This window comes from Panulirus ornatus, chromosome 43 (assembly GCF_036320965.1).
Source record: "Panulirus ornatus isolate Po-2019 chromosome 43, ASM3632096v1, whole genome shotgun sequence".
In the NCBI taxonomy this organism is placed as follows: Eukaryota; Metazoa; Arthropoda; class Malacostraca; order Decapoda; family Palinuridae; genus Panulirus; species Panulirus ornatus.
Window position 1 is genome coordinate 15996711 of NC_092266.1, and position 25679 is coordinate 16022389.

At 41.0% G+C, this 25679-nt stretch overlaps 1 protein-coding gene across 3 annotated transcripts in view; it reads left to right on the forward strand.

Moving 5' to 3' along the window:
* Window positions 1–25679, forward strand: part of spg (dedicator of cytokinesis spg) — a 392951-nt gene that overhangs the window by 315563 nt on the left and 51709 nt on the right. For all 3 annotated transcript variants that reach the window (XM_071687033.1, XM_071687034.1, XM_071687035.1), the window contains one exon: window positions 18053–18235. In XM_071687033.1, the coding sequence (XP_071543134.1) occupies window positions 18053–18235 (183 nt within the window). The remainder of the gene's footprint in view (window positions 1–18052; window positions 18236–25679) is intronic.

Below are 25679 nucleotides of genomic sequence, written 5' to 3' on the forward strand. Positions count from 1 at the left end.
CTGAATTGTTGACTGGTTGGTAAGTAGTTAATGTATGTATGACACGTGGTGAGGTGCCTGAGGATTGGCGGAATGCTTGCATAGTCCCATTGTACAAAGGCAAAGGGGATAAAAGTTAGTGCTCAAATTACAGAGGGATAAGTTTGTTTAGTATTCCTGGGAGATTGTATGGGAGGGTATTGATTGAGAGGGTGAAGGCATGTACAAAGCATCAGATTGGGGGAGAGCAGTGTGGTTTCAGAAGTGGTAGAGGATGTGTGGATCAGGTGTTTGCTTTGAAGAATGTATGTGAGAAATACTTAGAAAAGCAAATGTATTTGTATGTAGCATTTATGGATCTGGAGAAGGGATATGATAGAGTTGATAAAGATGCTCTGTGGAAGGTATTAAGAATATATGGTGTGGGAGGCAAGTTGTTGGAAGCAGTGAAAAGTTTTTATCGAGGATGTAAGGCATGTGTACGTGTAGGAAGAGAGGAAATTGATTGGTTCTCAGTGAATGTTGGTTTGTGGCAGAGGTGTGTGATGTCTCCATGGTTGTTTGATTTGTTTATGGATGGGGTTGTTAGGGAGGTGAATGCAAGGGTTTTGGAAAGAGAGGCAAGTATGCAGTCTGTTGTGGATGAGAGAGCTTGTGAAGTGAGTCAGTTGTTGTTCGCTGATGATACAGCACTAGTGGCTGATTCGTGTGAGAAACTGCAGAAGCTGGTGACTGAGTTTGGTAAAGTGTGTGAAAGAAGAAAGCTGAGAGTAAATGCGAATAAGAGCGAGGTTATTAGGTAGAGTAAGGTTGAGGGACAAGTCAGTTGGGATGTAAGGTTGAATGGAGAAAAACTGGAGGAAGTGAAGTGTTTTAGATATATGGGAGTGTATTTGGCAGCGGATGAAACCATGGAAGCGGAAGTGAATCATAGGGTGGGGGAGGGGGCAAAAGTTCTGGGAGCGTTGAGGAATGTGTGGAAGTCTAGAACATTATCTCAGAAAGCAAAAATGGGCATGTTTGAAGGAATAATGGTTCCAACAATGTTATGTGGTTGCGAAGCATTGGGTGTAGATAGAGTTGTGCGGAAGAGGGTGGATGTGCTGGAAATGAGATGTTTGAGGACAGAATGTGGTGTGAGGTGGTTTGATCGAGTAAGTAATGTAAGGGTAAGAGAGATGTGTGGTAATAAAAAGAGTGTGGTTGAGAGAGCAGAAGAGGGTGTTTTGAAATGGTTCGGTCACAGGGAGAGAATGAGTGAGGAAAAATTGACCAAGAGGATATATGTGTCAGAGGTAGAGAGAATGAGGAGAAGTGGGAGACCAAATGGAGTTGGAAAGATGGAGTGAAAAAGATTTTGAGTGATTGGGGCCTGAACATGCAGGAGGGTAAAAGGTGTGCAAGGAATAGAGTGCATTGGAACGATGTGGTATACCAGGGTCGAACTGCAGTCAATGGATTGAACCAGGGCATGTGAAGCATCTCGGGTAAACCATGGAAAGTTCTGTGGGGCCTGGATGTGGAAAGGGAGCTGTGGTTTAGGTGCATTATACATGACAGCTAGAGACTGAGTGTGAACAAATGTGGCCTTTGTTGTCTTTTCCTAGCGCTACCTCGCACACATGCAGGGGGAGGGGGTTGTTATTTCATGTGTGGCGGGGTGGCGATGGGAATGAATAAAGGCAGACAGTATGAATTATGTACATGTGTATATATGTATATGTCTATGTGTGTATATATATGTATACGTTGAGATGCATAGGTATGTATATTTGCGTGTGTGGACGTGTGTGTGTATATATATATATATATATATATATATATATATATATATATATATATATATATATATATATAAATATATATATATATATATATATATATATATATATATATATATATATATATATATATATATATACATGTGTATGTGTGTTGAGTTGGGCCATTATTTCATCTTTTTCCCTGCGCTGCCTCACTAACATGGTCGACAGCGACAAAGTAAAATAAATATAAATGATTTTTCTGTATACCTATGCTATTCACCTCCAATGCATTGCCTTGTAAATGAAATAAGAGTATGGTGTGAAATCGAGCTTAAGGAAAAGAAAGCAATAAGATCTCAATCTTCACATCATGTAGGCAGCTTTCAGTTGTGTTATCCACACCTTCCTTCACCCCTTACTCAGAAATGGATCAGACTAAGGTGGAGGTATTTATATAAGTGAAGGCCAACATTGACTTATACATGGGAGTACATGGAAGAAACAGACAGCGTAAGTCCTATTGGCCCATGTCTAGACAATCTGTGTATAACTTTTATCTGTTGTTGTTTCTTGTCGTAAGTAGATGACTTAACCCACATATATGTATGTATATATATATATATATATATATATATATATATATATATATATATATATTTTTTTTTTTTTTTTACCTCGTCGCTGTCTCCCGCGGTTGCGAGGTAGCGCAAGGAAACAGACGAAAGAAATGGCCCAACCCCCCCCCCATACACATGTACATACACACGTCCACACACGCAAATATACATACCTACACAGCTTTCCATGGTTTACCCCGGACGCTTCACATGCCTTGATTCAATCCACTGACAGCACGTCAACCCCTGTATACCACATCGCTCCAATTCACTCCACTCCTTGCCCTCCTTTCACCCTCCTGCATGTTCAGGCCCCGATCACACAAAATCTTTTTCACTCCATCTTTCCACCTCCAATTTGGTCTCCCTCTTCTCCTCGTTCCCTCCACCTCCGACACATATATCCTCTTGGTCAATCTTTCCTCACTCATTCTCTCCATGTGCCCAAACCATTTCAAAACACCCTCTTCTGCTCTCTCAACCACGCTCTTTTTATTTCCACACATCTCTCTTACCCTTACGTTACTTACTCGATCAAACCACCTCACACCACACATTGTCCTCAAACATCTCATTTCCAGCACATCCATCCTCCTGCGCACAACTCTATCCATAGTCCACGCCTCGCAACCATACAACATTGTTGGAACCACTATTCCTTCAAACATACCCATTTTTGCTTTCCGAGATAATGTTCTCGACTTCCACACATTCTTCAAGGCTCCCAGAATTTTCGCCCCCTCCCCCACCCTATGATCCACTTCCGCTTCCATGTTTCCATCCGCTGCCAGATCCACTCCCAGATATCTAAAACACTTCACTTCCTCCAGTTTTTCTCCGTTCAAACTTACCTCCCAATTGACTTGACCCTCAACCCTACTGTACCTAATAACCTTGCTCTTATTCACATTTACTCTTAACTTTCTTCTTTCACACACTTTACCAAACTCAGTCACCAGCTTCTGCAGTTTCTCACATGAATCAGCCACCAGCGCTGTATTATCAGCGAACAACAACTGACTCACTTCCCAAGCTCTCTCATCCACAACAGACTTCATACTTGCCCCTCTTTCCAAAACTCTTGCATTCACCTCCCTAACAACCCCATCCATAAACAAATTAAACAACCATGGAGACATCACACACCCCTGCCGCAAACCTACATTCACTGAGAACCAATCACTTTCCTCTCTTCCTACACGTACACATTCCTTACATCCTCGGTAAAATCTTTTCACTGCTTCTAACAACTTGCCTCCCACACCATATATTCTTAATACCTTCCACAGAGCATCTCTATCAACTCTATCATATGCCTTCTCCAGATCCATAAATGCTACATACAAATCCATTTGCTTTTCTAAGTATTTCTCACATACATTCTTCAAAGCAAACACCTGATCCACACATCCTCTACCACTTCTGAAACCACACTGCTCTTCCCCAGATTTGCTCTGTACATGCCTTCACCCTCTCAATCAATATCCTCCCATATAATTTACCAGGAATACTCAACAAACTTCTACCTCTGAAATTTGAGCACTCACTCTTATCCCCTTTGCCTTTGTACAATGGCACTATGCACGCATTCTGCCAATCCTCAGGCACCTCACCATGAGCCATACATACATTAAATAACCTTACCAACCAGTCAATAATACAGTCACCCCCTTTTTTAATAAATTCCACTGCAATACCTTCCAAACCTGCTGCCTTGCTGGCTTTCATCTTCCGCAAAGCTTTTACTACCTCTTCTCTGTTTACCAAATCATTTTCCCTAACCCTCTCACTTTGCACACCACCTCGACCAAAACACCCTATATCTGCCACTCTATCATCAAACACATTCAACAAACCTTCAAAATACTCACTCCATCTCTTTCTCACATCACCACTACTTGTTATCACCTCCCCATTTGTGCCCTTCACTGAAGTTCCCATTTGTTCCCTTGTCTTACGCACTTTTTTTACCTCCTTCCAGAACATCTTTTTATTCTCCCTAAAATTTAATGATACTCTCTCACCCCAACTCTCATTTGCCCTCTTTTTCACCTCTTGCACCTTTCTCTTGACCTCCTGTCTCTTTCTTTTATACATCTCCCACTCAATTGCATTTTTTCCCTGCAAAAATCGTCCAAATGCCTCTCTCTTCTCTTTCACTAATAATCTTACTTCTTCATCCCACCACTCACTACCCTTTCTAATCAACCCACCTCCCACTCTTCTCATGCCACAAGCATCTTTTGCGCAATCCATCACTGATTCCCTAAATACATCCCATTCCTCCCCCACTCCCCTTACTTCCATTGTTCTCACCTTTTTCCATTCTGTACTCAGTCTCTCCTGGTACTTCCTCACACAAGTCTCCTTCCCAAGCTCACTTACTCTCACCACCCTCTTCACCCCAACATTCACTCTTCTTTTCTGAAAACCCATACAAATCTTCACCTTAGTCTCCACAAGATAATGATCAGACATCCCTCCAGTTGCACCTCTCAGCACATTAACATCCAAAAGTCTCTCTTTCGCGCACCTGTCAATTAACACGTAATCCAATAACGCTCTCTGGCCATCTCTCCTACTTACATACGTATACTTATGTATATCTCGCTTTTTAAACCAGGTATTCCCAATCACCAGTCCTTTTTCAGCACATAAATCTACAAGCTCTTCACCATTTCCATTTACAACACTGAACACCCCATGTATACCAATTATTCCCTCAACTGCCACATTACTCACCTTTGCATTCAAATCACCCATCACTATAACCCAGTCTCGTGCATCAAAACCACTAACACACTCATTCAGCTGCTCCCAAAACACTTGCCTCTCATGATCTTTCTTCTCATGCCCAGGTGCATATGCACCAATAATCACCCATCTCTCTCCATCAACTTTCAGTTTTACCCATATTAATCGAGAATTTACTTTCTTACTTTCTATCACATACTCCCACAACTCCTGTTTCAGGAGTACTGCTACTCCTTCCCTTGCTCTTGTCCTCTCACTAACTCCTGACTTTACTCCCAAGACATTCCCAAACCACTCTTCCCCTTTACCCTTGAGCTTCGTTTCACTCAGAGCCAAAACATCCAGGTTCCTTTCCTCAAACATACTACCTATCTCTCCTTTTTTCACATCTTGGTTACATCCACACACATTTAGACACCCCAGTCTGAGCCTTCGAGGAGGATGAGCACTCCCCGCGTGACTCCTTCTTCTGTTTCCCATTTTATGCATAAACATGCATATATATATATATATATATATATATATATATATATATATATATATATATATATATAGATATATATATATATATATATATATATATATATATATATATATATATATATATATATATATATATATATATATATATATTTATTTATTTATTTATATTACACTTTGTCGCTGTCTCCCGCATTAGCGAGGTAGCGCAAGGAAACAGACGAAAGAATGGCCCAACTCACTCACATTCACATGGATATACATACACGTCCACACACGCACATATACATACCTATGCATCTCAACGTATACATATATAAACATGCACAGACATATACATATATACACACATACATAATTCATACTGTCTACCCTTATTCATATCTGTCGCCACCCCACGACATAAAGAAATACCAACCTCCTCCCCTAGCATGTGAGTGAGTTAGCGCTGGGAAAAGACAACAAAAGCCACATTCGTTCACACTCAGTCGCTAGCTGTCATGTTTAATGCACTGAAGCCATATCTCCCTTTCCACATCCAGGCCCCACAAAACTTTCCATAGTTTACCCCAGAAGCTTCACATGCCCTGGTTCAATCCATTGACAGCACGTCAACCCCGGTATACCACATCGTTCCAATTCACTCTATTCCTTGCACGCCTTTCACCCTCCTGCATGTTCAGGCCCCGATCACTCAAAATCTTTTTCACTCCATCCTTCCACCTCCAGTTTGGTCTCCCACTTCTCCTCATTCCCTCCACCTCTGACACATATATCCTCTTGGTCAATCATTCCTCACTCATTCTCTCCCTGTGACCAAACCATTCCAAAACACCCTCTTCTGCTCTCTCAACCACACTCTTTTTATTACCACCCATATCTCCTACCCTATTATTACATACTCAATCAAACTACCTCACACCACATATTGTCCTCAAACATCTCATTTCCAACACATCCACCCTCCTCCGCACAACTCTATCTATAGCCCACGCCTCGCAACCATATAACATTGTTGGAATCACTATTCCTTCAAACATACCCAAGATAATGTTCTCGACTTCCACACAATCTTCAATGCTCCCAGAACGTTCGCCCACTCCCCCACCCTATGATTCACTTCCGCTTCCATGGTTCCATCCGCTGCCAAATCCACTCCCAGATATCTAAACCACTTCACTTCCTCCCGTTTTTCTCAGTTCAAACTTACCTCCCAGTTGACTTGTCCCTCAACCTTACTCTACCTAATAACCTTGCTCTTATTCACATTTACTCTCAGCTTTCCTCTTTCACACACTTTACCAAACTCAGTCACCAGCTTCTGCAGTCTCTCACCCAAATCAGCCACCAGCGCTGTATCATCAGCGAACAACAACTGACTCACTTCCCAAGCTCTATCATCCATAACAGACTGCATACTTGCCCCTCATTCCAAAACTCTTGCATTCTCCTCCTTAACAATCCCATCCATAAACAAATTAAACAACCATGGAGACATCACACACCCCTGCCGCAAACCTACATTCACTGAGAACCAGTCACTTTCCTCTCTTCCTACACGTACACATGCCTTACATCCTCGATAAAAACTTTTCACTGCTTCCAGCAACTTACCTCGCGCACCATATATTCTTAATACCTTCCACAGAGCATCTCTGTCAACTCTATCATATGCCTTCTCCAGATCCATAAATGCTACATATAAATCCATTTGCCTTTCTAAGTATTTCTCACATACATTTCTCAAAGCAAACACCTGATCCACACATCCTCAACCTCTTCTAAAACCACACTGCTCTTCCCCAATCTGATGCTCTGTACATGCCTTCACCCTCTCAATCAATACCCTCCCATATAATTTCCCCAGAATACTCAATAAACTTATACCTCTGTAATTTGAGCACTCACTTTTATCCCCTTTGCCTTTGTACAGTGGCACTATGCAAGCATTCCACCAGTCCTCAGGCACCTCACCATGAGACATGCATACATTAAATAACCTTACCAACCAGTCAACAATACAGTCACCCCCTTTTTTAATAAATTCCACTGCAATACCATCCAAACCTGCTGTCTTGGCGGCTTTCATCTTCCGCAAAGCTTTTACTACCTCCTCTCTGTTTACCAAATCATTCTCCCTAACCCTCTCACTTTGCACACCACCTCGACCAAAACACTCCATATCTGTCACTCTGTCATCAAACACATTCAACAAACCTACAAAATACTCACTCTATCTCCTTCTCACATCACCACTACTTGTTATTACCTACCCATTAGCCCCCTTCACTAAAGTTAACATTTGTTCCCTTGTCTTACGCACTTTATTTACCTCCTTTCAAAACATCTTTTTATTCTCCCATGAAATTAATGGTACTCTTTCACCCCAACTCTCATTTGCCCTCTTTTTCACCTCTTGCACCTTTCTCTTGACCTCCTGCCTCTTTCTTTTATACATCTCCCAGTCATTTGCATTATTTCCCTGCAAAAGTCATTGCCTCTCTCTTCTCTTTCACTAATAATCTTACTTCTTCATCCCACCACTCACTACCCTTTCTAATCCGCCCACCTCCCTCGCTTCTCATGCCACAAGCATCTTTTGTGCAAGCCATCACTGCTTCCTTAAATACATCCCATTCCCCCCCATTCCCCTTACCTCCTTTGTTCTCACCTTTTTCCATTCTGTACTTAGTCTCTCCTGGTACTTCCTCAAACAAGTCTCCTTCCCATGCTCACTTACTCTCATCACTCTCTTCACCCCAACATTCTCTCTTCTTTTCTGAAAACCTCTACAAATCTTCACCTTTGCCTCCACAAGATGATGATCAGACATCTCTTCAGTTGCCCCTCTCAGCACATTAACATCCAAAAGTCTCTTTTTTGCGTGCCTATCAGTTAACACATAATCCAATAACTCTCTCTGGCCATCTCTCCTACTTACATACGTATACTTATGTATATCTCTCTTTTAAACCAGGTATTCCCAATCAACAGTCCTTTTTCGGCACATAAATCTACAAGCTCTTCACCATTTCCATTTACAACACTGAACACCCCATGTACAACAATTATTCCCTCAACTGCCACATTACTCACCTTTGCATTCAAATCACCCATCACTAATACCCGGTCTCGTGCACCAAAACTACTAACACACTCACTCAGCTGCTTCCGAAACACTTGCCTCTCATGATCTTTATTCTCATGCCCAGGTGCATATGCACCAATAATCACCCGTCTGTCTCCATCCACTTTTGATTTTACCCATATCAATCTAGAGTTTATTTTCTTACACTGTATCACGTACTCCCACCACTCCTGTTTCAGGAGTGGTGCTACTCCTTCCCTTGCTCTTGTTGTCCTCTCACTAACCCCTGACTTTACTCCCAAGACATTCCCAAACCACTCTTCCCCTTTACCCCTGAGCTTCGTTTCACTCAGAGCCAAAACCGCCAGGATCCTTTCCTCAAATATACCACCTATCTCTCCTTTTTTCTCATCTTGGTTACATCCACACACATTTAGACTTCCCAATCTGAGCCTTCGAGGAGGATGAGCACTCCCTGCGTGACTCCTTCTGTTTCCCCTTTTAGAAAGTTAAAATACAAGGAGGGGAGTGTTTCCAGCCCCTCCGCTCCCGTCCCCTTTAGTTGCCTTTTATGACACGTGAGGAATGCATGGAAAGTATTCTTTCTCCCCTATCCCCAGGGATACATGTATATACATATATATACATATACAGACTTGTACATATATATACATATACAGACATATACATATATACACATGTACATATTCATACATGATGCCTTCATTTATTCCCACCACCACCGTACCACACGTGAAATGGCACCCTCTCCCCCCCGCACACCCGATGTAGTGGTAGGAAAAGACAACAAAGGCCTCATTCGTTCATACTCTCTCTAGCTGTCATGTGTAATGCATCGAAATCACAGCTCCCTTTCCACATCCATGCACCACAAAACTTTCCATGGTTTACCCCAGTTGCTTCACTTGCCTTGGTTCAATTCATTGACAGCACGTTGACCCTGGTATACCACATCATTCTACTTCACTCTATTTCTTCCATGCCTTTCACCCTCCTGAATGTTCAGGCCCCAGTTGCTCAACATCTTTTTGACTTCATCCTTGTACCTCCAATTTGGTTTCCCGCTTCTCATTCCCTCCACCTCTAACACAATCTTTCCTCACTTTGTCAATTCTTCCTCGCTCATTCTCTCCATGTGACCAAACCATTTCAATACACCCTTTTCTGCTCACTTAACCACACTCTTTTATTCCATACATCTCTCTTATCCTTTCATTACTTACTTGATCAAACCACCTTACACCACATATTGTCCTCAAACATTTCATTTTCAACACATCCACCCTCCTCCGCACAACTCTATCTATAGTTCACGTCTCGTAACCATATAATGTTGGAACCACTATTCCTTCAAGCATACCCATTTTTGCTCTCTGAGATAACATTCTCGCCTTCCTTGCTTTCTTCAACGCTCCCATAACTTTTTTATTGAATTTCATATGTAACATATGGGACCAGCCTGCTTATTTGTGATCTTTGGATTTTTTCATACTTCTCATTTATAGCTCTCTACCTTCTGGTCATGAATGATCAGCTGATTTAGAGATCTTAGATACAAAGTTTGATTCCAGGCCATTAGTGCATACCATGAAAAGAATTGGGTCTTGGACCAACCCCTAGGACACTTCTTGTGTCAGCCAGTGAAAGGGTTTGCTAAATGTACATGTTACTTTGCTCCATAAAAGTGCACAAACTTTACTACTGTATTAATCCTTTACTGAGGCATATATGAAAGAAATGAAAGCAAAGAATAATGGATACTGTTTTTCTTGACTTTGATAATGTGAACTACAGTATTCTATTAGAAAAAATAGAGAAAACTTGTGAAATATAACTTGAAAGTAAAAATAAGAAGTTTGATGAAGGAATTTTCTAACAAACAGAAAAATTAAAGTGCTGTAGTAGTACAGAGCCTTGTATGATGAATATATTCTATCAAGTATACCTCAGGGAACAGTATTGGTTACATTACCAGTTTCAGTAATGATATTAGATGTAGGTAATGAAAAAAGAAAATCAGATGCCTTGTAGATGAAACTAGAGTCAGCAAAATGGTAGGAGTAGAGGACAAAAAGTATATGGAAAAAGACTTTTATGAAATTTATGAGTGGGCAGAAAAGGCCCTAATTGAATTCAGTGAAGAAGAATTTAAACCAGTAGACTAAATCTAGTGAAGTATAGTGCCTGCAAGATCTAGTTAAGTTTAATGCCACCAAGACCCAATTTCTGCCCATCCTTTTATCGAAAACTACTTACAATTCTCGTCTCTCCTTTAACATTTCTGTAATTTCACCACGACTCAATGAACATACTTGGTATTACTGTAGCATCCAGTCTTTTATTGGAATTACCACATTATGGGAATAGGTAGGTCTGCCTCTTAAGAAACTGGATTGTTCTGTTTAGATGTCGAAACTTCCACTCTTCTGAACAGTTGCTCTGTTTTTGGGTAGGATGGAGTACTGCTCTCACATCTGGGGTGGCTCTAGTTCTGTATCCTTACTTGACAGAGTTGAATTTAAAGCAGTTTGCCATATAAACTGTCCCAGACTAACTTCCAAATGTTTCTTTCCCTACACCTTGAAGCTTTGGAACTCCCTACCTTTTCTTGTTTTTCCTAATAGCTATGACCTGGCACATTTTAAAAGACTGGTTTTTCACTTCCTCCAAAATTTGGAAATACTTTCACTTGTCTTTTCTTTTTTTTTTTTATAATTCTCTCTATATTTTCATTAAGGTCTGGCCTTGATGTGGATTTTCTTCATGACTGGAGCCTTCAATATATAAAGAAAAAGAAAAAGCCTGGATTGATTAAAGATATGATTATGATGCCATACAGAGGACTAGCAGGGAAAGAGTTAGGAACTGAAGTAAGCATTGGAGACTGAGAAATCATGACATATAAAAAACTTGAATTTGATAAACACATCAGAATGATAGTACTATCAAGTCAGTTAGTTATTAGACACATGTAGAGGATGAGTGAAGAGAAACTAAAAGGATACATGTGTCAGAAGTGGAGAGAGCAAGGAGGATTACCTACCAAGGAGTACCTACAATAGTAGGGTTAGCGCATAGTGCCTTCTACATTTCTTGCTCACTGAATTATTCAGTTTTTTTCTTTTTCTACTCTTTTTGAATAATCATCTGTCCAAGGTTCATCAGGGATTGACATCATCCATGAGTTTAGTTTTCTTTTAAATGTTTCTATGGCTCTTCTTTGTGTCATGTTCCTTGCTTTTAGTCCTTATTGCCCTCATATTTCCTTTGTGTTGTAGATGGTGAGTAAAAAGATTGAATGTTGGGGACTTGAATCCTTCCCCTCCTTTTACCTCAGTTTCTAAAGTAGGATTTCTTTCTTATCACCATTTTTTGCCTTAACGAGGTAGCAGTTGGGACAGATGAAGAAATGGTCTCATTCCTCAGTCCACTCTCTAGCTTTCTCATGGTAATGCATTAGATAGTTTATGTAATGTTTTTGCAGTGCTTTCGTGTATTTTCTTCGTATATCATATTTATGGAAATTGATGAGAACTACTATTTATGGAAATGTTTGAGAATAATATATGGTATGAGGTCGTTTGATCGAGTAAAATGAAAGGGTAATAGAGATGTATGTTAATAAAAAGAGTGTGGTTGAAAGAGCTGAAGAGGGCTTGCTGAAATGGTTTGGAAATATAGAGATAGTTAGTGAGGAAAGGTTAACAAACAGGATATATGTGTGAGAAGTGGAGGGAACAAGGAGAACAGGGAGGCCATGTTGGAGATGGAAAGATGGAGTAAAAGAATTTTGAGTGGTGAGGGCCTGAACTTGCAGGAGGGTGAAGGGCATACACAGGATTGAGTGTACTGGAGCAAAGTGGTATACAAAGGTCGATGCGCTGTCAGTGGATTGAACCAGGGCATGTGGAGTGTTTAGGGAAAACCATGGAAATGTCTGTGTGGCCTGAGTATGGATGTGAGCAAATGCGGCCTTTCTTCATCTGTTGCTGGCACTGCCTTGCTAATATGGGACATGGCAATCAGGTATGAAAGAAAGATCTTGTTGATATTTATTTTATTCATTTGTTTTGCTTTGTCACTGTCTCCCGCGTTAGCAAGGTAGCGCAAGGAAACAGACGAAAGAATGGCCCAACCCACCCACATACACATATATGTACATACATGTCCACACACGTAAATATACATACCTATACATCTCAATGTACACATATATATACACACAGAGACATATACATATATACACATGTACACAATTCATACTGTCTGCCTTTATTTATTCCCATCGCCACCCTCGCCACACATGGAATAACAACCCCCTCCCCCTCATGTGTGCAAGGTAGCGCTAGGAAAAGACAACAAAGGCCTCATTCGTTCACACTCAGTCTCTGGCTGTCATGTAATAATGCACCGAAACCACAGCTCCCTTTCCACATCCAGGCCCCAGAGAACATTCCATGGTTTACCCCAGACGCTTCACATGCCCTGGTTCAATCCATTGACAGCACATCGACCCCGGTATACCACATCGTTCCAATTCACTCTATTCCTTGCACGCCTTTCACCCTCCTGCATGTTCAGGCCCCGATCACTCAAAATCTTTTTCACTCCATCTTTCTATCTCCAATTTGGTCTCCCACTTCTCCTCGTTTCTCCACCTCTGACACATATATTCTCTTGGTCAATCTTTCCTCACTCATCCTCTCCATGTGGCCAAACCATTTCAAAACACCCTCTTCTGCTCTCTCAACCACACTCTTTTTATTTCCACACATCTCTCTTACCCTATTATTACTTACTCGATCAAACCACCTCACACCACATATTGTCCTCAAACATCTCATTTCCATCACATCCACCCTCATATGCACAACTCTATCCATAGCCCACACCTCGCAACCATGCAACATTGTTGGAACCACTATTCCTTCAAACATACCCACCTTTCCTTTCCGAGATAATGTTCTCGACTTCCAAACATTCTTCAAGGCTCCCAGAATTTTCGCCCCCTCCCCCACCCTATGATTCACTTCCTCTTCCATGGTTCCATCCGCTGCCACATCCACTCCCAGATATCTAAAACACTTTACCTCCTCCAGCTTTTCTCCATTCAAACTTACCTCCCAATTGACTCGACTCTCAACCCTACTGTACCTAATAACCTTGCTCTTATTCACATTTAATCTTAACTTTCTTCTTTCACACACTTTACCAAACTCAGTCACCAGCTTCTGCAGTTTCTCACATGAATCAGCCGCCAGCGAACAAGAACTTCCCAAGCTGTCTCATCCACAACAGACTGCATACTTGCCCCTCTTTCCAAAACTCTTTTGCTTCACCTCCCTAACAACCCCATCCATAAACAAATCAAACAACCATAGAGACATCACACACCTCTGCCTCAGACCTACATTGACTGAGAACCAATCACTTTCCTCTCTTCCTACACGTACACATGCCTTACATCCTCGATGAAAACTTTTCACTGCTTCTAACAACTTGCCTCCCACACCATTTATTCTTAATACCTTCCACAGAGCATCTCTATCAACTCTATCATATGCCTTCTCCAGATCCATAAATGCTACATACAAATCCATTTGCTTTTCTAAGTATTTCTCACATACATTCTTCAAAGCAAACACCTGATCCACTCATCCTCTACTACCTCTGAAACCACACTGCTCTTCCCCAATCTGATGCTCTGTACATGCCTTCACCCTCTCAATCAATACCCTCCCATATAATTTACCAGGAATACTCAACAAACTTATACCTCTGTAATTTGAGCACTCACTCTTATCCCCTTTGCCTTTGTACAATGGCACTATGCAAGCATTCTGCCAATCCTCAGGCACCTCACCATGTGTCATACATACATTAAATAACCTTACCAACCAGTCAACAGTACAGTCACCCCCTTTTTGATAAATTCCACTGCAATACCATCGAAACCTGCTGCCTTGCCGGCTTTCATCTTCCGCCAAGCTTTTACTACCTCTTCTCTGTTTACCATGTCATTTTCCCTAACCCTCTCACTTTGCACACCACCTTGACCAAAACACCCTATATCTGCCACTCTATCATCAAACACATTAAACAAATCTTCAAAATACTCACTCCATCTCCTTCTTACATCACCACTACTTGTTATCACCTCCCCATTAGCCCCCTTCACTGAAGTTCCCATTTGCTTCCTTGTTGATATATCTCAGGAATTATTCCTAATTTAATGATTCTGTAACTCTTTGCACACAGACATATACATATATACACATGTACATAATTCATGCTTTCTGCCCTTATTCATTCCTGTTGCCACCCCACCACACATGAAATGACAACCCCCTCCCCCAGCATGTGCGTGAGGAAGTGGAAAAGACAACAAAGGCCACATTCGTTCACACTCAGTCTCTAGCTGTCATGTATAATGCACCGAAACCACAGCTCCCTTTCCACATCCAGGCCCCGCAAAACTTTCCATGGTTTACCCCAGATGCTTCACATGCCCTGGTTCAATCCATTGACAGCACGTCGAACCCGGTATACCACATTGTTCCAATTCACTCTATTTCTTGGATGGCATTCACCCTCCTGCATCTTCAGGACCAGATCACTCAAAATCTTTTTCACTCCATCTTTCCACTTCCAATTTAGTCTCCCACTTCTCCTCGTTCCCTCCACCTCTGACACATACATCCTCTTGGTCAATCTTTCCTCACTCATTCTCTCCATGTTACCAAACCATTTCAGAAAATCCTCTTCTGCTCTCTCAACCACACTCTTTTTATTACCACACATCTCTCTTACCCTATTATTACTTACTCGATCAAACCACCTCTGACTACATATTGTCCTCAAACATCTCATTTCCAGCACATCCACCATCCTCCACACAACTCTGTCCATAGCCCACGCCTCGCAACCATATAACATTGTTGGAACCACCATTCCTTCAAACATACCCATTTTTGCTTTCCGAGATAATGTTCTCGACTTCCACACATTCTTCGACGCTCCCAGAACTTTCGACCTTCCCCCACCCTATGATTCACTTCTGCTTCCATGGTTCCATCTGCTGCCAAATCCACTCCCATATCTAAAACACTTCACTTCCTCCAGTTTTTCTCCATTCAAACTTTCCTCCCAATTGACTTGTCCCTCAACCCTACTGTACCTAATAACCTTGCTCTTATTCACATTTACTCTCAGCTTTCTTCTTTCACACACTTTACCAAACTCAGTCACCAGCTTCTGCAGTTTCTCACCCGAATCAGCCACCAGTGCTGTATCATCAACGAACAACAACTGACTCACTTCCTTAGCTCTCTCATCCACAACGGACTGCATACTTGCCTCTCTTTCCAAAACTCTTGCATTCACCTCCCTAACAACCCCATCCATAAACAAATTAAACAACCATGGAGACATCACGCATCCCTGCCGCAAACCAACATTCACTGAGAACCAATCACTTTCCTCTCTTCCTACTTGTACGTACGTACATATGTATATGCAGTAGGACAGAATATTGCTGCTGTGTATAGTTGGTGACTGTATAGCCAGAAACAGGTACATTAGAATCCAGAAACACTTTAAAAGTAGAATTGAAAGAATACAACATATGAACTATTGTGAGAGACTAAAAGAACAGCAATATGCAGCCATCAGTGAGGAATGGAAAGTTTCAAAGTAATCCAGGCATGGCAGCGAAAGGAAAGCCAAAAATGATTGAATCATCTAAAAGCTAAAAACCTCACTTATAGGATTAAGAATACTTGAGCTACAAATATACTTGGCAGTTTAGAGGAACAGTATCGAACTAAACTTCTTGAGTACCCTGACAGGAAAACAGAATGGCTGTTCATTGTTCTACCCAACAAAAAAATTATTTGATTTGTCACCTTTGATGTCTTTTAAACAAAACCTAAACAGAGTTGAAGGACATGCTAGCTCAGCCAAAGAAAGAAAAGAAATTTTACCTCCTGGATAGAACTAGAATACAAAAGTATTACAAAACAAGCAAGATATTCAGTAATCATTGTTTGCAACCCGTGTCTTAGGTAAAATTTCACCATAGGTACTTGTATGTGGATAGGGATGCCCTATTTTCCATTTGCCCTCTTTTTCAGCCCTTTTACCTTTCTCCAAACCTACTGCCACTGTATTCCCTTCAGTCACTTGCATTCTCATACATACACCATTTTCTTTTTCACTAGCAATTTAACTTCCTCATTGACTCTACTTTCTAGCCATTCTTATGCTTTCATATCCCACCTTCTTGCAACTCATTTGACCTACACTGCTTCCCTTAGTAACTTTTAATCTTCTTTAATTGGCCTTGTTTCATTTATTCTAAATTTATGCTACTCTCAACCCAGTTTCTCTTGGTAGCTTTCCATACACCGTTTTCCAAACCCACTCACTTTCACCATTTCATTTACACATGTCATTTCATCTTTTCCTTCACCTTGTTTCTACATTGTCACACATTATCCTGTTAAAAAAAAGATCAGAGTTTCCTCCTATTATCATTCTCAGCATGTTCACTTTCAACAACTTTGTCATATGCCTGTCAGTGAATACATACTCCTGTAATGTGTGTTGATCCAATCCTGCTCAACCTTGCATACTTTTGTGTGTACCTATTTTTAAACCAAGTATTCCTGATCACCATTCTTGTTTCAGCACACACCATTCCTCTTTCAGATATTTGAAAATGTATGTTTTTAACCTTGTAAGTATCATTGATTCCTGTTGGATGTAAAATAGACCAGCGTTAAAATGCATTTTACCTCTTGATATGAAGTCACTTAGGTTCATATGCAGACTTATGTTAATTGTAATTGTATACATAATCTATCCATGATAGTTATGTAACATATATAGAAATCATGTTATGTATCATGATTGATGTTGTTGATGCCTGTCTGTTCTGTCTTTATTGACAGGTTAAAGATAACATCCCTAATACATCATATTATTGGAAAGTAAAATAATTGAAATTACTCTCAGCTTCAATTACAAACATCAGTAGATAGCATAGAACAGACTAGGATGAAAAGGCAAAGAGTGATGAAGGGAAACTGGTTATAAAGGGAGGAGGAACTATTAAAAATAGCAAGGTGTTTAGTTGAATATTATTTGACATACGTAATAACCAAGTCATGTACAGGCATACAAAATTGGATGAACCATCATTAGGCAGATGGAATAACAGGAAGTCATCTCTTCTTTTAGATTTACCTTTTGTTCCATAGTATTAGGGATTTTGTAGGCAAGGAACACTTGCCTACGTAAAACATACTGATATATGTGTTCAGGAGTATTCTTTTTGTTCCCCTTAGAACCTGTGGATAGAAAGAATTACATATACAACAGAGTTTGAGTTACCTGGAATCCTCAAGTGGTTTGAAGTCATAGATCAAAGAGTAGATCAGCTTTGCCCTCCAGAATATGCTTGCGAAACTGTTGAGAGAAATAACAAGCAAATCAGACAGATTAGCCTTCATTACCGAGCCAATCCTCAGGTCAGTACCTTCACAGTTTCATTTTTGTGCATATATTCATATCTTAATTTGATTTGGTAAGAACATGTAGTCAATTATTAAACTTTGTGTATTATGACATATATTATATTTTACTCTGAAATAAATGCATTTCTAGATTAATGAAAATTAGGTTTTGTTCTGATTCTATATTTTTTCATATCTCTAATTTCCAGAACTTTATATGATTTCTTCCAGTTATTTATAGTGTTTGAAATAAAAAGACAGGGAAGATGCTTAGTCATTATGAAATTTGTTGAAAATTGCGAATGATTGAAGGATCTAAGTTCATATGTGCTTTCTTTTGACAGCATATTAAATTTTTTTTGCATTACTAACAGAACTAATGCAGGAAGATATTACCTAGATCCATTGTTTTATTATTTGAGTATATGTTATTTTATTATCACTTGGTTGAGAGTTTTGATATATTCTAAGTTTGTAGTCAAGCTGATTAGCTTAAATGTAAGCACTGTGTAACATGTTTGCTTATGATTGCTTCTTAATTTCTTAATACCAAAGTTAAAGGGAAAAGTGAAAAAGCTCAAAATTAGGGAAAGTTATCAAGAGTCAGTACCTCAAGGGGATGCTTCAGTTTTTCTAAAGTATCCAAGTCTCACTTCGCCTTCTTGTGGTGACCTCGTTAATACAACCCTTAGGTGTGGAACTAAAGGGAGAGGCATTGCCCAACTCCATCTGGGTGGTCCTTTTAAATTCAGACAGACACATGATATGTGCTGTGACTTTTTTGTTTTTGGACTGTTTTGGATCCTCACCACCTCTGGAAAGCTGTGCAGGAGTTGCCCTCTGCCAGTGACCTGTCAAGGGCGAGGTACAAAAGGCTAAAAATTGGCACTGGAGCCTACCAGTTATGCCAAGAACTAATAGAGACAAGCAATTGAGGATGATGGCGCTGTATGTCAATGGGATGACAGGTGAGGGTAAAGAGAGGGAGCTTGTGGAGAAATGGTATGGATGGGCATGAGTGAAAACTATTAGACAAGAGGGAAAGAAGCATGTGTGATTCTGCTGTTATCAAGAGTGTAGGAGGATGTTACAGAGCATGGATGGAATCTATCAAGAATAGTGTGGGTGAAAGGAAAGATGAGGATTTGTATGTGTATTTGTGCTTAAGAATATGAAGACTGTGCGAGGTAAGGATGAAATGAAGCTTTTCTGGAGAAATTTGATTGAATGTATAAACAGTTTTGAGAATATGAGGAACATGGTTGTATTGGATGAAATAAATGCGATAGTGGGATTTGATGAAATTAGAGTAAATGAGAATGGAAGTTATCTTGTGGATATTTGTAATAAGAGGAGTTTATTCCTTGCAAACCTTTTTCAAGCTAAAGATGATCCACAGATATACATGGATGAGGAATGATAGAAGAGAAGAGCAATAGGCTTTAATTGACTATATGGCAGTGGATGTAAGACTGAGAAGGGCCATGCTAGATGCTAGGGTTTTGAGAGGTTTCTTTGGGGACTCCGAGAATTTCATGGTTCTTGTGGGGATGAGGATCAGGGATAAATGGAGATATGGTGTATGGAAGAATGGAGAGGTAAAAGTGTTGCCAAGTACGAAGATGAAAGAGAAAATATCCAGGAGTATAAAAGGAAGGTAATTGAAAGCTTAGATGGAAGTGAAGTGAATGTAGGGATGCAGTCATTTGTGAATGGGGTGTTTAAAGAAATACTATTCAAGATTGTAGAATTAGTAGTTGGATATAGGGATGTGAGATTTCTTTTTTTGTACATATTCGCCATTTCCCACATCAGCGAGGTAGTGTTAAGAACAGAGGACTGAGCCTTAGATGGAATATCCTCACTTGACCCCCTTCTCTGTTCTTTCTTTTGGAGAAGTAAAATTGGGAGGGGAGGATTTCCAGGTTCCCCTCCATCCCCTTCCACAACACACATGGAATACGTAGGAAGTGTTCTTTCTCCCCTAGCCATAGGGATGATATATACATATATTCTTTCTTTCTTTCTTTCAAACTATTCGCCATTTGCCATGTTAGCGAGGTAGCGTTAAGAACAGAGGACTGGGCCTTTGAGGGAATATCCTCAACTGACCCCCTTCTCTGTTCCTTCTTTTGGAAAATTAGAAATAAATGAGGGGAGGATTTGTCGCTGTCTCCCGCGTTTGCGAGGTAGCGCAAGGAAACAGACGAAAGAAATGGCCCAACCCACCCCCATACACATGTATATACATACACGTCCCCACACGCAAATATACATACCCATATATCTCAATGTACACATATATATACACACATAGACATATACATATATACACATGCACACAATTCACACTGGCTGCCTTTATTCATTCCCATCGCCACCTCGCCACACATGGAATAACATCCCCCTCCCCCCTCATGTGTGTGAAGTAACGCTAGGAAAAGACAACAAAGGCCCCATTCGTTCCCACTCAGTCTCTAGCTGTCATGCAATAATGCCCGAAACCACAGCTCCCTTTCCACATCCAGGCCCCACATAACTTTCCATGGTTTACCCCAGATGCTTCACATGCCCTGATTCAATCCACTGACAGCATATATATATATATATATGTGTGAGAACAATGGAAGTAAGGGGAGTGGGGGAGGAATGGGATGTATTTAGGGAATCAGTGATGGATTGCGCAAAAGATGCTTGTGGCATGAGAAGAGTGGGAGGTGGGTTGGTTAGAAAGGGTAGTGAGTGGTGGGATGAAGAAGTAAGAGTATTAGTGAAAGAGAAGAGAGAGGCATTTGGACGATTTTTGCAGGGAAAAAATGCAATTGAGTGGGAGATGTATAAAAGAAAGAGACAGGTCAAGAGAAAGGTGCAAGAGGTGAAAAAAAAGGGCAAATGAGAGTTGGGGTGAGAGAGTATCATTAAATTTTAGGGAGAATAAAATGATGTTCTGGAAGGAGGTAAATAAAGTGCGTAAGACAAGGGAGCAAATGGGAACTTCAGTGAAGGGCGCAAATGGGAGGTGATAACAAGTAGTGGTGATGTGAGAAGGAGATGGAGTGAGTATTTTGAAGGTTTGTTGAATGTGTTTGATGATAGAGTGGCAGATATAGGGTGTTTTGGTCGAGGTGGTGTGCAAAGTGAGAGGGTTAGGGAAAATGATTTGGTAAACAGAGAAGAGGTAGTGAAAGCTTTGCGGAAGATGAAAGCCGGCAAGGCAGCAGGTTTGGATGGTATTGCAGTGGAATTTATTAAAAAAGGGGGTGACTGTATTGTTGACTGGTTGGTAAGGTTATTTAATGTATGTATGACTCATGGTGAGGTGCCTGAGGATTGGCGGAATGCGTGCATAGTGCCATTGTACAAAGGCAAAGGGGATAAGGGTGAGTGCTCAAATTACAGAGGTATAAGTTTGTTGAGTATTCCTGGTAAATTATATGGGAGGGTATTGATTGAGAGGGTGAAGGCATGTACAGAGCATCAGATTGGGGAAGAGCAGTGTGGTTTCAGAAGTGGTAGAGGATGTGTGGATCAGGTGTTTGCTTTGAAGAATGTATGTGAGAAATACTTAGAAAAGCAAATGGATTTGTATGTAGCATTTATGGATCTGGAGAATGCATATGATAGAGTTGATAGAGATGCCCTGTGGAAGGTATTAAGAATATATGGTGTGGGAGGAAAGTTGTTAGAAGCAGTGAAAAGTTTTTATCGAGGAGGTAAGGCATGTGTACGTGTAGGAAGAGAGAAAAGTGATTGGTTCCAAGTGAATGTAGGTTTGCGGCAGGGGTGTGTGATGTCTCCATGGTTGTTTAATTTGTTTATGGATGGGGTTGTTAGAGAGGTAAATGCAAGAGTTTTGGAAAGAGGGGCAAGTATGAAGTCTGTTGGGGATGAGAGAGCTTGGGAAGTGAGTCAGTTGTTGTTCGCTGATGATACAGCGCTGGTGGCTGATTCATGTGAGAAACTGCAGAAGCTGGTGACTGAGTTTGGTAAAGTGTGTGGAAGAAGAAAGTTAAGAGTAAATGTGAATAAGAGCAAGGTTATTAGGTACAGTAGGGTTGAGGGTCAAGTCAATTGGAAGGTGAGTTTGAATGGAGAAAAACTGGAGGAAGTGAAGTGTTTTAGATATCTGGGAGTGAATCTGGCAGCGGATGGAACCATGGAAGCGGAAGTGGATCATAGGGTGGGGGAGGGGGCGAAAATTCTGGGGGCCTTGAAGAATGTGTGGAAGTCGAGAACATTATCTCGGAAAGCAAAAATGGGTATGTTTGAAGGAATAGTGGTATCAACAATGTTGTATGGTTGCGAGGCGTGGGCTATGGATAGAGTTGTGCGCAGGAGGATGGATGTGCTGGAAATGAGATGTTTGAGGACAATGTGTGGTGTGAGGTGGTTTGATCGAGTGAGTAACGTAAGGGTAAGTGACATGTGTGGAAATAAAAAGAGCGTGGTTGAGAGAGCAGAAGAGGGTGTTTTGAAGTGGTTTGGGCACATGGAGAGAATGAGTGAGGAAAGATTGACCAAGAGGATATATGTGTCGGAGGTGGAGGGAACGAGGAGAAGAGGGAGACCAAATTGGAGGTGGAAAGATGGAGTGAAAAAGATTTTGTGTGATCGGGGCCTAAACATGCAGGAGGGTGAAAGGAGGGCAAGGAATAGAGTGAATTGGAGCGATGTGGTATACCGGGGTTGACGTGCTGTCAGTGGATTGAATCAAGGCATGTGAAGCGTCTGGGGTAAACCATGGAAAGCTGTGTAGGTATGTATATTTGCGTGTGTGGACGTATGTATATACATGTGTATGGGGGCGGGTTGGGCCATTTCTTTCGTCTGTTTCCTTGCGCTACCTCGCAAACGCGGGAGACAGCGACAAAGTATAATAAAAAAAAATAATAATAGTATATATATGTGTACATTGAGATGTAGAGGTATTTATATGTGCTGTGTGTGGATGTGTATGTATATACATGTGTATATGGGTGGGTTGGGCCATTCTTTCGTCTGTTTCCTTGCGCTACCTCACTAACGTGGGAGACAGCGACAAAGCAAAATAAATAACTAAAAAAAAAAAAGGGGGGGGGGGAGGATTTCCAGCCACCCGCTCCCTCCCCTTTTAGTCGCCTTCTACGACACGCAGGGAATACGTGGGAAGTATTCTTTCTCCCCTATCCCCAGGGATATATATATATATATATATATATATATTTTTTTTTTTTTTTTTTTTTTTTGTCGCTGTCTCCCGCGTTTGCGAGGTAGCGCAAGGAAACAGACGAAAGAAATGGCCCAACCCCCCCCATACACATGTATATACATACGTCCACACACGCAAATATACATACCTACACAGCTTTCCATGGTTTACCCCAGACGCTTCACATGCCTTGATTCAATCCACTGACAGCACGTCAACCCCGGTATACCACATCGCTCCAATTCACTCTATTCCTCGCCCTCCTTTCACCCTCCTGCATGTTCAGGCCCCGATCACACAAAATCTTTTTCACTCCATCTTTCCACCTCCAATTTGGTCTCCCTCTTCTCCTCGTTCCCTCCACCTCCGACACATATATCCTCTTGGTCAATCTTTCCTCACTCATTCTCTCCATGTGCCCAAACCACTTCAAAACACCCTCTTCTGCTCTCTCAACCACGCTCTTTTTATTTCCACACATCTCCCTAACCCTTACGTTACTCACTCGATCAAACCACCTCACACCACACATTGTCCTCAAACATCTCATTTCCAGCACATCCATCCTCCTGCGCACAACTCTATCCATAGCCCACGCCTCGCAACCATACAACATTGTTGGAACCACTATTCCTTCAAACATACCCATTTTTGCTTTCCGAGATAATGTTCTCGACTTCCACACATTCTTCAAGGCCCCCAGAATTTTCGCCCCCTCCCCCACCCTATGATCCACTTCCGCTTCCATGGTTCCATCCGCTGCCAGATCCACTCCCAGATATCTAAAACACTTCACTTCCTCCAGTTTTTCTCCATTCAAACTCACCTCCCAATTGACTTGACCCTCAACCCTACTGTACCTAATAACCTTGCTCTTATTCACATTTACTCTTAACTTTCTTCTTCCACACACTTTACCAAACTCAGTCACCAGCTTCTGCAGTTTCTCACATGAATCAGCCACCAGCGCTGTATCATCAGCGAACAACAACTGACTCACTTCCCAAGCTCTCTCATACTTCATACTTGCCCCTCTTTCCAAAACTCTTGCATTTACCTCCCTAACAACCCCATCCATAAACAAATTAAACAACCATGGAGACATCACACACCCCTGCCGCAAACCTACATTCACTGAGAACCAATCACTTTCCTCTCTTCCTACACGTACACATGCCTTACCTCCTCGATAAAAACTTTTCACTGCTTCTAACAACTTTCCTCCCACACCATATATTCTTAATACCTTCCACAGAGCATCTCTATCAACTCTATCATATGCCTTCTCCAGATCCATAAATGCTACATACAAATCCATTTGCTTTTCTAAGTATTTCTCACATACATTCTTCAAAGCAATATATATATATATATATATATATATATATATATATATATATATATATATATATATATATATATATATATATATATTGACCTCCTGTCTCTTTCTTTTATACATCTCTCACTCAATTGCATTTTTTCCCTGCAAAAATCGTCCAAATGCCTCTCTCTTCTCTTTCACTAATACTCTTACTTCTTCATCCCACCACTCACTACCCTTTCTAATCAACCCACCTCCCACTCTTCTCATGCCACAAGCATCTTTTGCGCAATCCATCACTGATTCCCTAAATACATCCCATTCCTCCCCCACTCCAGAGGTGAAAAAAAGGGCAAATGAGAGTTGGGGTGAGAGAGTATCATTAAATTTTAGGGAGAATAAAAAGATGTTCTGGAAGGAGGTAAATAAAGTGCGTAAGACAAGGGAGCAAATGGGAACTTCAGTGAAGGGCGCAAATAGGGAGGTGATAACAAGTAGTGGTGATGTGAAAAGGAGATGGAGTGAGTATTTTGAAGGTTTGTTGAATGTGTTTGATGATAGAGTGGCAGATATAGGGTGTTTTGGTCGAGGTGGTGTGCAAAGTGAGAGGGTTAGGGAAAATGATTTGGTAAACAGAGAAGAGGTAGTGAAAGCTTTGCGGAAGATGAAAGCCGGCAAGGCAGCAGGTTTAGATGGTATTGCAGTGGAATTTATTAAAAAAGGGGGTGACTGTATTGTTGACTGGTTGGTAAGGTTATTTAATGTATGTATGACTCATGGTGAGGTGCCTGAGGATTGGCGGAATGCGTGCATAGTGCCATTGTACAAAGGCAAAGGGGATAAGGGTGAGTGCTCAAATTACAGAGGTATAAGTTTGTTGAGTATTCCTGGTAAATTATATGGGAGGGTATTGATTGAGAGGGTTAAGGCAAGTACAGAGCATCAGA